The sequence below is a fragment of the Amaranthus tricolor genome, chromosome 16, assembly GCF_026212465.1.
Source record: "Amaranthus tricolor cultivar Red isolate AtriRed21 chromosome 16, ASM2621246v1, whole genome shotgun sequence".
Taxonomy (NCBI): Eukaryota; Viridiplantae; Streptophyta; class Magnoliopsida; order Caryophyllales; family Amaranthaceae; genus Amaranthus; species Amaranthus tricolor.
This window is the reverse complement of record NC_080062.1, coordinates 8,105,689-8,121,161: the sequence shown is the minus strand read 5'-3', so window position 1 is coordinate 8,121,161 and position 15,473 is coordinate 8,105,689. Positions and strand designations below refer to the sequence as shown.

General features: G+C 35.5%; 1 protein-coding gene across 1 annotated transcript; it reads left to right on the top strand.

Moving 5' to 3' along the window:
- The first annotated feature begins 523 nt into the window (after positions 1-523).
- LOC130802821 (formin-like protein 14) lies at positions 524-15,252 on the top strand. The gene is made up of 17 exons (XM_057666907.1): positions 524-980; positions 4,064-4,764; positions 5,160-5,381; positions 6,081-7,990; positions 8,092-8,218; positions 8,758-8,829; positions 9,316-9,414; positions 9,567-9,608; positions 9,773-9,853; positions 9,974-10,024; positions 10,123-10,204; positions 10,367-10,461; positions 11,552-11,623; positions 12,347-12,463; positions 13,894-13,962; positions 14,285-14,351; positions 14,666-15,252. The coding sequence occupies exons 1-17, from the start codon at positions 908-910 to the stop codon at positions 14,842-14,844; spliced, it is 4,059 nt and encodes a 1,352-aa protein (XP_057522890.1). The 5' UTR covers positions 524-907; the 3' UTR covers positions 14,845-15,252.
- The last annotated feature ends 221 nt before the right edge of the window (positions 15,253-15,473 follow it).

Below are 15,473 nucleotides of genomic sequence, written 5' to 3'. Positions count from 1 at the left end.
TATTTAGAAATTATGTGGTAACCATAAACATTTAAATATTTAAAAATTAGAATAACTAAGATTATATATATATATATATAAAAATATGATGTAATAGAAATAAAATGAACTGCATGTAAAATGAAAACATTAAATAGAAACGGGTGAAATACATATTAAAAAAATGAAAAAAAAATTTAAATAAATCAAAAAATTTCAAAATACATTCTTCAAAATAATAAATTTTTGAATAAAGGTTATGTCAGATTGATATTTAATTCATACTTCTATTTATCTTCATATCGCAACTTAAAATTGTCAAAGATTGTTTTAGCCATACTATACTATAAATTCTTAACTATCTCATTTTTTCATCTTGCTTAATTTTATCATAGATTAAAATCAAATCTTATATACATTATTTTTATAATTTAGGTCTAATTGGACATTTATTATGGAAAAAAAATTCAAAATTGGGCAAGTTTGTTTTCTCTCAAATGTGAGAAATGTCATCATCAAATTTGACACTTGATTACCCAAAATTATTTCTCACATCAAAATATTGTAACAATAATGTCAATAATAGAAAGTACTCAAAAGACAAACCTCAGATCTTTCAATGAAAAAACAAACAAAAACATTTTCATCTTTCTATTCTTCTCTCTCTCATAACCCACCACGTTGTGTTCCTCTCATTGAAAGCGAAGTCTTCTGAAGTTGCTGCAAGTGTGAAGGTGAAGAAACCAAATTTAAACTAACAACAGAAAGATTTGGGCTTTTCTTTAATCTGCAGCAAAATTTTCAATAATTTTATTGGTTTTTGACATTGTGGGTATTTATAAATCATTGAAATTCGATCTGGGTGTCTTCAACTGAAATGGGTTGACATAATTTTGGTCGTGGAATTTGATCTTTCACTTGGGAAAAAATGGCGCTTTTTAGAAAGTTTTTCTACCGGAAGCCTCCTGATGGGTTGTTGGAGATTGCAGAAAGGATATATGGTATGCCAATTGTTATATTTCAGTAGTTTCTTGTATGATTCAATGTCATTGTGGATGATTTTGTTTGTGTTTTGGAATGAGGTTTCTGGGTTGAAGTTGATTTCTTATTTGGTGGAAAGTTTGAATCTTGATGTGATTGGAGTATGATTTAAGGGAGTATATGATTCAAACTGAACGTTGAGGTTTGAAAATTGATGGGTTAAGTTGATATTTGTATTTTGTTTTATCATAATGTTGAATAAGGTAATTATACTAGATAAAGTGTGATTATGCAACAACATTCCATTATCCCAATAATATTTAGCGGCTCCCACCTAAGCAGGTTTCACTTTTGAGGAGTGGATGTATGCAAATCTTATCTTAAACTTGTTAGTGATGATTGTCGGTGATAACAAAGAGATTGTTTTCGATTCACTATTGGTAAAAAACATCAGACAAGATTATGGTTCAATTCTAATCACTATTGACTATTCACCTGAGTCCTGTGTGAGTGTAATTAACCAGCTGAATGAATCGGTATTTAGCTGACATGACTCAATATAGCTTAAATTTTGCACGTTTTGATTTGCAGTTTGATTTGGGGAGTTTGTGAATTACTCCTAGACCCTAGTTTATGCTGGACCGTGAGACTGTTTTTGTTTATGTTGAGCTATGGTTCAGTCAAGATAGGTTAGGCGAATGAAACGAGGAGCTTACCTCGACTCTATAGCTCATGCCAACGAAGGATTATGTAGTGTTAATGTTGTGGTGTAATTTGTTAGTTGTTTTTCGGATTAGATCGTTGCTAATCTTGCAAAAGGATTTAGTTAATTGGTGCAAGTGTTAGAAGCTACCTTTACAATCTTCTTTAATTGTTTAGGATTAACGGCCCGTTTGGTAAGTGGTAATAAATGGTGGTGATGAGAATGAAAACTAGTGTAATTTTGGTTCAAAAATCTCTTGGCTACCATGATGGCCATGCTTGTCACCTTCAATCATCTCATTTTCTTCATAGAATTTATTCCAATGTATTACCATTGGGAGAAATGGTATTAGTTGGTAATGGAAATTTGTAAACAAAAGAACTTTTTTGTGATTAAAGTTTCATTACCATGGGAATCACATGGAACTTTTGATGAAATTTTACACTATAAATCATTTCTATTACCACCATTTAGTACCACTAACCAAACGGTACATACAATTCCATTTCTAAAAATATCCTTATTAAATGAAAGTAACACCTATGTGTAAGCAATGATCGGTTTTAGTATTTGATCCTCCTGTTTACCGTTTAGATACCTTTGAGATATGGCCTTTTAATTTCCTTTGTTCATTTCTGGTGATTACTGTCTTGTCCTGCTGCGTGATCTGGCCTTTCCAAAAAAAAAAAATTTATTCACTGTCGTCTTGTTTTATTGATGTTTAATCATTAGATCAAATGAATGGGTTTATTTGTTGAAGTTTAAGGTAAACCTACTCGTTTTGTACCATTTCTTTGAATGGTCGATTATGTCAAAGGGTTTGTTAGCTATTAGGGACATGATTGCTTATTTGTTTATCATTTGAATTGTAGTTATTTCTAAAGTGCTATTTATATTAGATTGAGTGATTTCAACTTCAACATGTGCAATGGCCAAATCCATACATGTACTTTTACAATGTTAGTAATATTTTTAGACTCTATCCTAGGAAAAATGTTCATTTTTTATTGGCATAACGTATGAAGGGTTTGGAAGCTGGAATCCTTGACAAGCTGGCGTTTCGTTTGCTTTGCATGTTTATACTAGAATCACTTAGTGTTATGACTGAGCAATTTTGAGTAGCTGCGGACAGGATATCATGATGCTTCCATTTAGATTGATTACAATAAGCTTACTTTCTAATTAGAACTAAGGGGGCTTAAATTCCTGCAATTTAACATTTTGAATTGTTGTTGTGGGGGGCGCATATGTGATTCTCACTCGTTGCTTAAAGTCTTGACTTTTTCCTAGTCCTTGAACCCTTCGAAGTCATGCTGCCTTGGCTACTCATATGAGTTACCATCATTCCATCACTTACTCATCCAGCGGAGTAAAGCACCATTACAATGTACAATGCATTGTATCAGAGAAGGATTTTTTAATGACAAATTACATTTGGGATTCGTTTTAGATATCAAACTTGGAGAAGGACAAGTTAATCCCTAGTTCTAGAGTTCTTGACTTTTTCCAGTTTCCTTTTCTTTACTATGCATTTATGTTTGGTCCAGATTTGTTATCGTATCCGTTGACCATTGCAGAGATGCACTTGTCCATGGTTCCGTACTTGTCTTCACTTGATCGACTGATTGTCTTCACTCTCACAAAAAAAAGAATGGGGTTTTACTTGATACTACCTCCTATTCAACCTATTAGTTCCATTTATTTTCTCACACTTGCCGAGACAACTTAAACCTTAATATCTCTAATTGTTTTTAATTATATCATAAATTTTAAAAATTTGATATTAAAAATCCTTGTATTGAGACGAATCAAACAAGATCCCACATGACTATGTTTTAACTTATAGATTAAGAATACAATACAAATTAAGAGTGATAAGTGATTAGTGACAAAAAATAAATGAGAGTAATGGGTAGAATAGGAGGGAGTATTATACTTGATGGTTTTACACAATTAAGTATAATTGCCAATTTTGAAAAAGTTTGGACTTTGGACTAAATTAGAAAAATTGATGGAGGGAGCAGTATTTGTAATTAATTATTTTCCTCTTTGGGTGTGCAAATAAGGGTTCAGTTTGTGCTGTTTTACTAGCATCGCTTTTTTAGTGTAAATATTGAAATCTCATGCAAGTTTTAGACAATATGCCTTTCTTTCTCTTGTTGGGCGTGTCGGATCATCGAAGTTTCAGGCTGTCAACATGAAAACACTTATGTTTTCATTTTTTATTTATTCATATGCCACTTGGGTTTGTACGAAGTTTCATTTCTTTGAGTTTTTCATTTCCAGTGTGTTGTGTATCTTCATGTGCTCTGTCTAATAATATTTTTTGGTGACTGCAACTTCTTTGTATTTCCGAAGTACCATTCTGATGACTTGATTTCTTTATTTTTTTCTGCTTAGTCTTTGATTGCTGTTTTACAACGGATGTGGTGGAGGATGATCATTATAAAGGCTACTTTGGTGGAATAGCTAGTCAACTTCGTGATCACTTGCCTGACGCTTCATTCATGGTGTTCAACTTTCATGAGGGAGAGAATCAGAGCCGGATCGGGAATATATTGTCGGAGTATGACATGACTGTTATAGATTATCCTCGGCAATATGAAGGTTGTCCAGTGCTCACATTGGAGATGGTCCATCATTGCCTGAAATCTGGTGATAGCTGGCTTTTACTTGGTCAACGTAATGTGCTTTTAATGCATTGTGAACGAGGCGGTTGGCCTATTTTGGCTTTCATGTTAGCTGCACTTTTAATCTATAGAAAGCTTTATAATGGGGAACAGAAAACATTGGATATGATCTACCGACAAGCTCCTCGCGAGCTTTTGCAGTTGATGTTCCCATTGAATCCAATTCCCTCGCAGTTGAGATATCTTCAATATGTATCTAGGAGAAACTTGGACTCAGAATGGCCCCCTCCCGACAGGGGCTTGACTGTGGACTGTATAATGCTTAGGCTTATCCCTAATATTGATGGAGTGGGCGGTTGCCGACCTATTCTTCGAATCTATGGACGGGATCCTTCACCTGGTTCTGACCAGACTCCTATTGTGCTGTTTTCAACCCCCAAAAAAAGTAGAGTTGTTCGGCAATTCAAGCAGGTGAGATGGAACTTTTTGTGCTTTGTTTATTTTCTTGAGGTGTATAATAGTTCAGTTCTATGTTCGACTGGGTTTGGAGGGTTACTTTGTCTCTATGTTACTTGGTCTCGTGTACTAATGTCGAATACCGGTATGTGTCCAAGTGTCATTTACGTCTAATTATGCAATTTTACTCCTAAAATGAAGTGTCTAAGTGCTATACCAATGTCTGAGCATCAAGGATCGGACACGGGTACGTGAAGCAAAATGAAAAGTCCGAGTAATATAGCTTTGTCTTTTTCTGGTTGCTATTGTTTATTTACGATGCAAATCATATAATTGTATTGCTAAATGACCATCTTCTTTCACCCAATGGTGCTTACAAGTCTACTTTCTACTTATGATTATAATTTCAGGCAGAAAGTGAACTGGTCAAGATTGATGTTCACTGTCGTGTTCAAGGTGATGTGGTGCTTGAATGCATAAGCTTGGATGAAGACTTGGAACGTGAGCAGATGATGTTCCGGGTTATGTTTAGCACATCATTCATTAGATCAAATATTCTGATGCTTAATCGTGATGAGATCGATACCTTGTGGGATGACAAGGATAAATTTCCGAAAAACTTCAGAACCGAGGTGCCCTCACTCCCCTTCTGTTTTTGTTCACTTTGTTATTTCATTCTGTGTGTTTGTTTGCTTTCTTTAATATACTAGATAAAGCCCGTGCGATGCACGACTTTATTGAATTTTTTAACATATTTGTATAAACTAAAGAGATTAAAATTTTAAGAAATAAATTTTACATTATAGTTATATTTCATTTCATTCTGAACTGTTGTATACATTACGTACATTGTGTGATATTTTGCATTGTGCGCACAAGTGATTGTGAAAATTTAATTCATGACAAATAAATCACAACTAAAGACAAGAAGTATATTATGTTTTAACCATCTCAAAATATCCAATACATTAAATAATACTCATTTTATAAATAAAATTGAAAACATTTGTTAAATAATTGAAAAAAATGAAATAAAATATATGATTCCCTAATACATTGAGTGATGTAACCTAGAAAGTAAAAAAAAATCATAACTAGAAAGTAGTAAAGTCAAAGATATAAACATTAGTGATAATAACAATGACATCATCATTGTATTTTAGAGGAAAAACTTTTATTGAGGAAGTGACACGTAAGCACTTTCTTAAAATGGTGATCTCAGCAGTGTTTTATTTTAGTAATAGTTATAGATAGATATGTTTTATAAGGTTCAAAATACGATGAGTCCAAAGTTTGATTTTTTTTCTTTTTCGGGTTTCTTTTGCTTGCAGGTTCTTTTCTCAGAGATAGATTCGGCAACCGATGAGACGTCTATTGATTTGCCAGTTATCGAGGAGAAAGATGGCCTTCCTATTGAAGCTTTTGAAAAGGTGCAAGAAATTTTCAGCAGTGCAGATTGGATGGATTCAAAGCCTGAGGTAGCACTGGATGTTCTTCATAAAATATCGTCATCAAAAATCCTCAAAGAGAAACTGGAGAGTGCTACGCTTCCGAAAGATAGTAAGATCGAATCTATTTGTGAAGTGCTTCAGGATAGTTTAAAATCGCAAGTCGTGGAAGACAACATCAAGAATTCTCTACTCGGAAGCCTAGAGAAGCCAACCAAGCCCTCTCTAGAAACAACATTAGATGCCAAGCTTTCCGGACGAAAGACGGATGCTCATGAAGAAGTTGGTCCATCTGACATGTCAGAAAATCGGGATCTTCTAGAAGCAAAGAAAAAGGTTACAGCTTCTGTAACGAAGGCCTTGGAGAAGCTCTCGAAACAATCCGTTGGACCTTCTATAGATACAAATGTAATTCCGAAGAAGGCTCAACCCGAGGACTTGCTTCCTGCTCTTAAGCAAGCTGCTCAAACAAAGATTATCTCCCCACGTATACTTCAGTCTTCCCGTTCGAGTTCTGGCTTATATAACAATCCCTTGCAAGTTTCACCAAAATCCATGCAAAGATTTCATAGTTCACCGTCAGCACTTGGGATTACTGCGCTTTTGCACGATCATGTGACGTTCAAGAGTGATGCCATTGCACATTCAGAGACAATTTCACCTGAACCATTGTCTACTTCAGGCTCTTTTGTTCCTGACGTACATAGATCTGAACAGCTTTCATCATTTGCACGACCCCAGCGTCTAGCCTCTCCACCACCTCCACCTCCACCTCCCTTGCGACCTATACGTACAGAATCTCTTTTTGCAGAGCCTTCTATGCTTGAAAAACCATTGATATTGCCAATTAGCCACCCTTCTTCAATGTCAACATCAGGTTCTTCCGAGTCATCAGCATTACATCCTTCTCCATCGGTAACTCTTCCATCTTCTGATTCGACCGTGGGATCAGTTAAGGATTTTACTCTTCATACGGACACTGCACCTTCGTTTAGAAGCTCAAGGACCTCTGTTCCTCCTCCCCCTCCTCCTCCACCTTTTGCACATCCTTCTATAGTAAGTGTAGTGAGTTCGATATCAGCACCTTCTCCTCCCCCTCCCCCTCCCCCTCTACCCTCTTGTGTCCAATCCCCTCCAAATACTAGAGTTCAATTGTCTGCACCACCACTGCCACCGCCACCTCCACCTCCACCTTCAACTTTTGAATTGCAGTCTCAATCTTCTAATGCTAGGAGCTCACAGTTAGACCCTCCTCCTCCTCCTCCTCTGTCTCCAGTTAAAGCACCTCCTCCCCCTCCTCCTCCTTTGCCCGCAGGCAAAGCTCCTCCTCCTTTACCCGCAGGCAAAGCTCCTCCCCCGCCTCCTCCTCTGCCCACAGTCAAAGCTCCTCCCCCACCTCCTCCTCATTCTAAAGTAGCTGGCTCAACTGGCTGTTCTCAACAGTCTACTATAGTGCCTTCACCCCCACCTCCTCCTAAAGTTATCTCAACCCATGTTGGGCCCAAAAGTTCTTCTAAAGCTCCTCCTGTGCCGCCCTCACCAGCATTTAATGGAAAACGACTGTCTAAATCTAATAGTTCTGCTCAAGATTCTCAACTGGCTGGTAGTAGTGGCCCTGCTCCTCCACCCCCTGGACCTCCTAACTTGAAGGCAAGGGACCCTCCTCGTGTTACTCCAAGGAATCAGGCTCAATCAAGAAAGAATAATCTGAAGCCATATCATTGGTTAAAGATAACAAGGGTCATGCAAGGTAGCTTATGGGCAGAGACTCAGAAACCAGAAGAGGCTTCCAAGTAAGTGTTTGAATCCACCTTTCTTGTTTTGATGATTGCACTATTTAATGGGTTTCCAAAGTGTACTGTTGAACTATTTTAATTATCTGACTACTCGGCAGAGCTCCGGAGTTTGATATGTCAGAACTTGAGACCCTATTTGCAGCAGCTGTTCCGAGTTCTGAGAAGGGTGCTGGAGGGCAATCAAGGAGTCGTGCTTCAGGGTCGAAATCTGATAAAGTTCAGCTGGTAAATTTATGTTTGTGTTTATGATTTGCATTAGCTAAAAGTTATTCACCTTTTGGTGATTCAATTTCTTTTAGAATTACCTAGATATGTGGGTCTGATCTCTTGTTAAGCCGACATCTAATATGTTTTTGAGTTAATACATAACTAGAAAGTCTTGTCATTATTAGTTGGCTTTCTTTCTGTTATGTTATGCATTAGCTACTGAAAGAAAAACGAGAACTAATTGATGCTTCCTTGCATATTGTTAATATTATCATCCAACACATATGGAGGGGATTGTTGACAATTTGTTTTGTGAGCGAATACATGTGTTTGATTTGTAAAAAGGTGGTGCTTCTTAAGAAAGAATAACAATACTACCGGGCAATTTTTTTGATAGAAATCATTGTGAGCGACTCTTCTTGTCGAGTAGAAAATTGTTAATGTTGCACTTAATCTATCTTCAATTTAAGCCTTGACATTATGTTTTGTGGGTCTGCTTCGGTATTATGTATTTTTTTTGCTTTGCAATTTAATCTTTTTGCATGGCTTCATTGCAGATTGAGCTTAGGAGGGCTTACAATTGTGAGATAATGCTAACCAAAGTGAAAATTCCCCTGCCTGATTTAATGGTATGTCCTGGCTGTCATTGTGCCAAACAAATTTGGTTTTGACTATGCATTTTAGTCAGTGTAACATAAATCGCTAGCTAATTCGCTTTTTGAATTTGTGATTCGCTCAAATGTTCCCAAGAATAGCCCAAAACCGACCATAATTTGCTTTTTATTGGTTCGCAATTCGCGAGGAAATTAGCGAATCACGTGACACTGATTCTAGTGTAGGGAATTTTCTGTTTTGAATTTTTTTGATTGTTTGTACTTGCTAAAAAATCACGGTATTAAATCTTGATTGCAGTGAGATTTGTGAAATCTCTTTGTTGCAACATGGATGGTTTGCACCTGCTGCACCATATCATTATGATCATAGTTAGCTTACATTTATTTATGTAGACGGTGGCCGAGTCTTAATTACCTGATAAAAATGTCATGATTGAGATATAGCGTGATCACGTGAGGACTTTCGCATTCTAATACTTTTTGGTATTGACTTTGTTGCAGAATTTAGTACTTGCTTTGGATGATTCAGCTTTGGATGTTGATCAGGTTGAAAACCTTATAAAGTTCTGTCCAACGAAGGAAGAAATGGAGCTACTGAAGGTAATATATTGGATAAAGTACTCTTCTTGTTCCATTAGCTTTTGATCTTTCAGGTTAATCTATTTGATTTTTCAAACATTTTTTCCATGCATTTCCTTCTACAATTAGTTGAACGTTTTACTTTCTTTAACTCGTTATTTTGTCTTGGGCAGGGATACAAGGGTGATAAAGAAAATTTAGGGAAATGTGAACAGGTTTGTCAGATCCTCTCCTTATTCATCATTTCTCAATTTGATGTCATAACTATACATTCCTAATGTTAGCAAAAAGCAAAAAGAGACCGAAAGCGAATAAAAGTCTATTATACATTGAACTGGATAATGCTAAATATTGCAAATTCTCATTTGTTTTGTAACAGTTCTTTTTAGAGTTGATGAAAGTGCCAAGAGTGGAATCAAAACTTAGAGTTTTTGCATTTAAGATACAATTTAAAACCCAGGTCAGTTAATTATAGTTTTGTTTGTTTACTAATTCGGCTAATTATATCATTGTATGATAATTTTTTCTGCAAATACTGTCTGTATTGCAAGTTTGTTTAACTATATCTTTTGCAATTCAGGTATCTGATCTTAGAAAGAATTTACAGATAGTGAATTCTGCGTCGGAAGAGGCAAGTGTTCTTTCTTGGTTCTTGAATTTTCTTCTCAAGTTGCTTTTTCAACTTGTCTCCTAATAACATAATGCATTTGCATGTGTTGTGATTTTCAGATCAGATCTTCGGTGAAGTTGAAAAGAGTCATGCAAACAGTTTTATCCTTGGGCAATGCATTAAACCAAGGGACTGCAAGAGGTGAGTTGAATTTGTTGCATTTGTGTATTTATTTTCCTATGTTATACACAAGCTTGTGTTTTATGTGAACTCTACATATTGGCTTTTGTGAAATCTTGATGCTTCCGCTTTATGATTTGATTTTTTTTTATTCCATGAATATCCCTGAACATAAATATGTAGGTGCTGCTGTGGGATTTCGACTGGATAGCCTCCTTAAACTCACTGATACTCGTTCTCGGAATAACAAGATGACCCTCATGCATTACCTTTGCAAGGTAAAATATTTCACAAGTTTGACCTAACTTATAAAAATATTCTTAGAAATAATGTGAAAAATAAAGCTTATGTGTATTGAAATTTGATAGGAGAAGCTGTGTAACCTAAAAGGTTTTACTAGGTGAATTATTCACCGAACACAAATTCGTTCGTGTATAGTAAACAAGTGCATAAGTTGGATAGTTATACCATCTCTCCCCTTAAAAAGATGCATGAAAAAGGGTCTTTCAGTTCTTGAGCTTTACTTTAGTTTCAACTCTTCTCTTATTGTACAATATTTGGCTAATATTTGAGCACTTGACGTAAAGTTGCTTAGAATGCCTTTATGTATGTTTGCCACATTGTAAATAATTCAATTTTGGCTAACTCGTAGTCTATGATGTTGGAATAAGGGTTGTAAGCATGCATTTTCTGAAGTAGACGTTTCGAGATATAAGATAAGGTTGGATTTGTTTTTTCTAAATAAGGCAAATGAATAAGTTTGGGCTCAGGGTCATTTGTGACGCCCCCCATTTCTTAGTGACCTTTTAGTTTTTCTATACCCTTCTACCTAGATGGGATTTAGGTATTGGTGTTGCGTATGTTTCCTTGCAATTTGTTGAGCTTTTATCACGTGCAATTGTTTCTCTGTCTTGCTTGCCAGTCGCTCTTATCTTTTTGGATGACGTAGTAAGTTCATAGATATTCCTATTATTTATTTCTGGGATGTCTTGATGTTGTAAATAGATATGTACATTGTTTTGCTCTTCCGATAATTTTCCTAGTATCATGATGAGTGATTAATTTATGAGCTCCCTCTTATCCATTTAAAGTTTTTTCTAAGCATTTTTACCAATTTTGATTATTTGAATATTTTTTGTACATTATATCAGTAGGTCTCATTTCCTACAAACAGAGTTCAAAACATATCATAATTCAAATTATATACATGGAAATTACCTATCTAACACCCTGACCAATTATGATTTTGCACGTATTCAAGAATTTTGATGTAGAAACTGTTATGTATTGACTCTTAAATTAGTTTTTAATGAATGAGTATTAAATGTGACGCATTGTAAGTATGCAAATCTGGTTTGTGAACTGCAGGTTCTTGCTGAAAAGTTGCCCGAAGTTTTTGATTTTCCGAAAGACTTGGTTAATCTGGAGGCCTCAACAAAGGTTCGACTTATTTCTATTTTCAGTCTTATTTGCACGAAACTTAATATAATTTCCTTATTAGCTGATTCATTTTGACATCTAGTCATTGTGTCACCCTTTTTGAGAGGAAAGTAATCTCATCAATCTGTCATTATGACGGTATTTGGGTGGGATATGTGAGTATGTGAACTTCATACACTGTTATGCTACCTTGAATTTGGTGAAGATGGTAATGCCATTATGTCGTGTTTGCTTTCTTAAAGTCTCGAATGATGGTATCAATCATTTTTAAGGAGCGGAAAAAAGATGGGAGAAGCTAGTAAGCTTCTGTAAAAATTCTATACATATCAAGTGTGCAGCTGGACCTTACTTCTGTTCAGTCATAACTATTAAGTGTGATGGTATCAAGTAATGCTCTCCCTATATATAGAAAGAGGATCACGCGAATACAATTTTCACGGTGACTACATCTTTGAGTCACTGATGTGAAAGACAAAAGGAGAATACATGCGGAAGATATATAACATTGATAATATTAGTTGTAAATTAGAATAAGATAGGGCTAAATGAAATATTATCTTTGATAAAGTGACGAAATCTCACGTTGAGTTGTTTCGGCTCATGTAGCATACCCATATTCTTGGAATAAAACTTGTCTTTGTTTTTCAGATATTTATCTTTTTTTTCCTCATTTTGCATCCTTAATTCATTATCATTAAGTGCGATATCTCATTTACTGTGCAGATCCAACTTAAGATATTAGCGGAGGAAATGCAAGCTATTAGCAAAGGGATAGAAAAGGTTGTTCAAGAGCTAACTGCGTCGGGAAATGATGGCTCTGTTTCAGATGAGTTTTGCAAGGTGGGCTATGCTTTAGATTATACATTTTTATGTTTTCCTTGCGTTCATATTGCTATTAAAGTGTGAAGAACAAATGGAATTGTTAACATGCTGTATAAGCTGTCGTAGTGACAAGGTTGGCATGGGACTATACTAGGGTGATGGTGTCATCGTCTGTTAAGTCTGGCACAAATTAGGAGGTCGCTAGCTCTTAAGTAGTCTCGTCGTTTCAGTTTGTTTGTAACACTTTGACTAAAACTGTGAGTGCTTTTTGGTCAAAATGTGACAAACAAATTGAAACAATTGGAGAAATTGTTATTTTCAATGTGCATAGACGTAAAACTAAATTTGTTGACCGAAACTAAGTTTGTGCTCCTTTAATATAAGTTTGTTTCAGTGTCACTTGATTTACTCATCTCCTCGCGAACTGAAAATCTAAAAAACAGAATCATGGTCGTTTTAGACTATTTTGGTTTTTGGACCATTTTGAGCGAATAATGAAGCCAAAATGTGAATTAGCTGGTGAATTGCGCTACAATTATTTGTTTTTGGCATTAAGTGTCAATTATTTCTATTAACTCGTATCCAAAAAACAAAAAATAATTAATATTGACTACGATTTCTTATTTAGTGCGCTATCATCGGGATAATTACACTCTTGATGTAACGAATACACGGCTTATGAACTTGTTAAGCACACAAGCCTGCTGTCTACTGCCATGGTGGATATTACCTTTAAGCTCTGTCCACTTAATGAAAAAAATATGAAGAACATGAATAAATTCAGTTTTGATAAATAAATATCGGTTTGATCAATTGCATTCACCATAAATCAGTTGACATCAGTGAGATTCAGTTGATTAGTAAAAAAAATTCTCGTTATCAAGTGAAGTCGGCCTTAGCCATATTCGGTCGTGTAAGAATAATAGATATCTAATCATAAATTATAAATTCTTGTGGTCTCATTACTCTAGATTTCATTCTTAGAAAATTTTTCGTGTTTTGTCTGTGTTTTTGCCTCCTATATTTGGTGCAAAATCGAAGTATTTACCAGGTAACAATAAAAAATATGTCCTTTTTCGGGTGCAAAATTAAAGTATTTACCAGGTACCAATGAAAACTATGTGTGTGATGTTATTTGTATGATGTAGGACTTACCTATAAAAACTATTTGTTCTCAAGACAACTTCTTAACAATAGAATTTAGGAAGTTGTGTACTAGAGGTGTTTTATTCTGGTTATCGGGTCGAATTTGTTTTAGGTGTTTCGGGTCTGTTTAAAGTCGAGTCTTGTGCCTATATTGCTTTTTATATAAGTATAAATCTATTTTTGAAGTCGGGTCAAATCGGGTTCGATTACAAGGTCGGGTAAATATTAGGTTTGTTTTGAACACCTATACTGTGTACGCTTTTCTCTTTCTAATTAATTTTTCTTAACTTGAACATGAACAGATTTTGAAGGCGTTTCTTTCTTACGCAGAAGGTGAAGTGAGATCTTTGGCGACACTTTATTCTATTGTGGTATGTTTATTGACAATGGAATTTTGTTCTACACACTAATGAAATGAGTCTCCATGAACTTTTGCACACAGAATTTTAAAATCTTGGGTTTTGGGTTATAGTGTATACAGATTTTTTTCGATTTCTTGCTTAGAACAATCGACATTGTAGCTATCTCCTTCAGAAATAATATGGTCAAGCAAGAAATGACTTCTAAATGGGAATCATTTTTTTTTTTTTTTTTTTTTTTTTTTTTTTATGTAGACCTCAGTTGGAATATTATTATGATGTCAAAAAATTGAATCTCCAATGTTGCGACTAACCCTTATAATAAACATTTCAGGGAAGGAATGCTGACGCTTTGGCTATGTACTTCGGTGAAGATCCTATAAAGGTCCCATTTGAACAAGGTACTCCTATGATTCATTCTAGTTGATGATGTCTATGTAAACAGTTGTGTCGGAAAAACATATCATTTCTAGGGGAAGTTGAATCAGCCATTTCCGTTATTGGTCAGGAACCAAATTGCATGTTTCGTTGATTCCCCCAAAATGAATCTAGTTTTGTTACTCGAGTTTGCTTGACCACAAAAGGGAAGAAGGGCAAACTCGAAAGAACCGAGGGGGCAATACCTTATCAAAGATATAATGGATATTTACTTATTTATGGTTAAGAATGCGCTCTTAATAAATACGCTCTTTTGCGTTTGACTCTTTGGTTGCAGTTGTATCGACCTTGTTGAACTTCGTTAGGATGTTCCATCGTGCAAATGATGAGAACCGCAAACAACTCGAGTTTGAAAAGAAAAAGGCAGAGAAAGAAGCCGAGAAAGAAAAATCAAAGATTGCTGGAGTCAAGGATTCCGAGCACCCTTTTTCACCCCTCAAAAGATTGGATCCGTGAAATGACAAGCAATCTATACGTAGTTCAACCCAAAGCTCTTTTACACAATCCACAAATCTGTCGGAACAACCAAACAACGACAGGGAAGCTGATGAGATAGTTCTCGCTGTAACGACACATAGCTTATATCGAAAATGTACAGCATAATTCTTTTATAGTTAGATGCATAGATCATACAGCCAGTTTATCTTTTCTCGAACGCGTTATGGGTTATTTTAGAGCTGTAGCTGTAAACATACCCATCATTTTTGGGTACCATTCTTTGAAGAATGTGATATATGAGGGACTTCAGTTTTTCATAGTCCCTATACTATGAGGCATTTGTAACTGATGAGCTTCATATTTGATGTAGAAAACTATGTAAGGGGTTTTTTCCGACCAAAAGAGCCATTTTTTTTATTGTCCATTTATTTTATTCTTGATTTTTGCAAATTTATGTTATGAAAATTATTACCTTTAATCCGAATGTAAATAATGTAGCATAATGTAGCTAGGAATCCATAATCATCGTCATCACAATCAACAATTTGTTGGTTGTTTGTCAGTGTGTACGTTGATTGGTGGCGGTCGATGATAGTGAGGGGGAGGGTTTTGTTCGGGGATGGGTTCATTCGTGGGGCGGTGCGGCA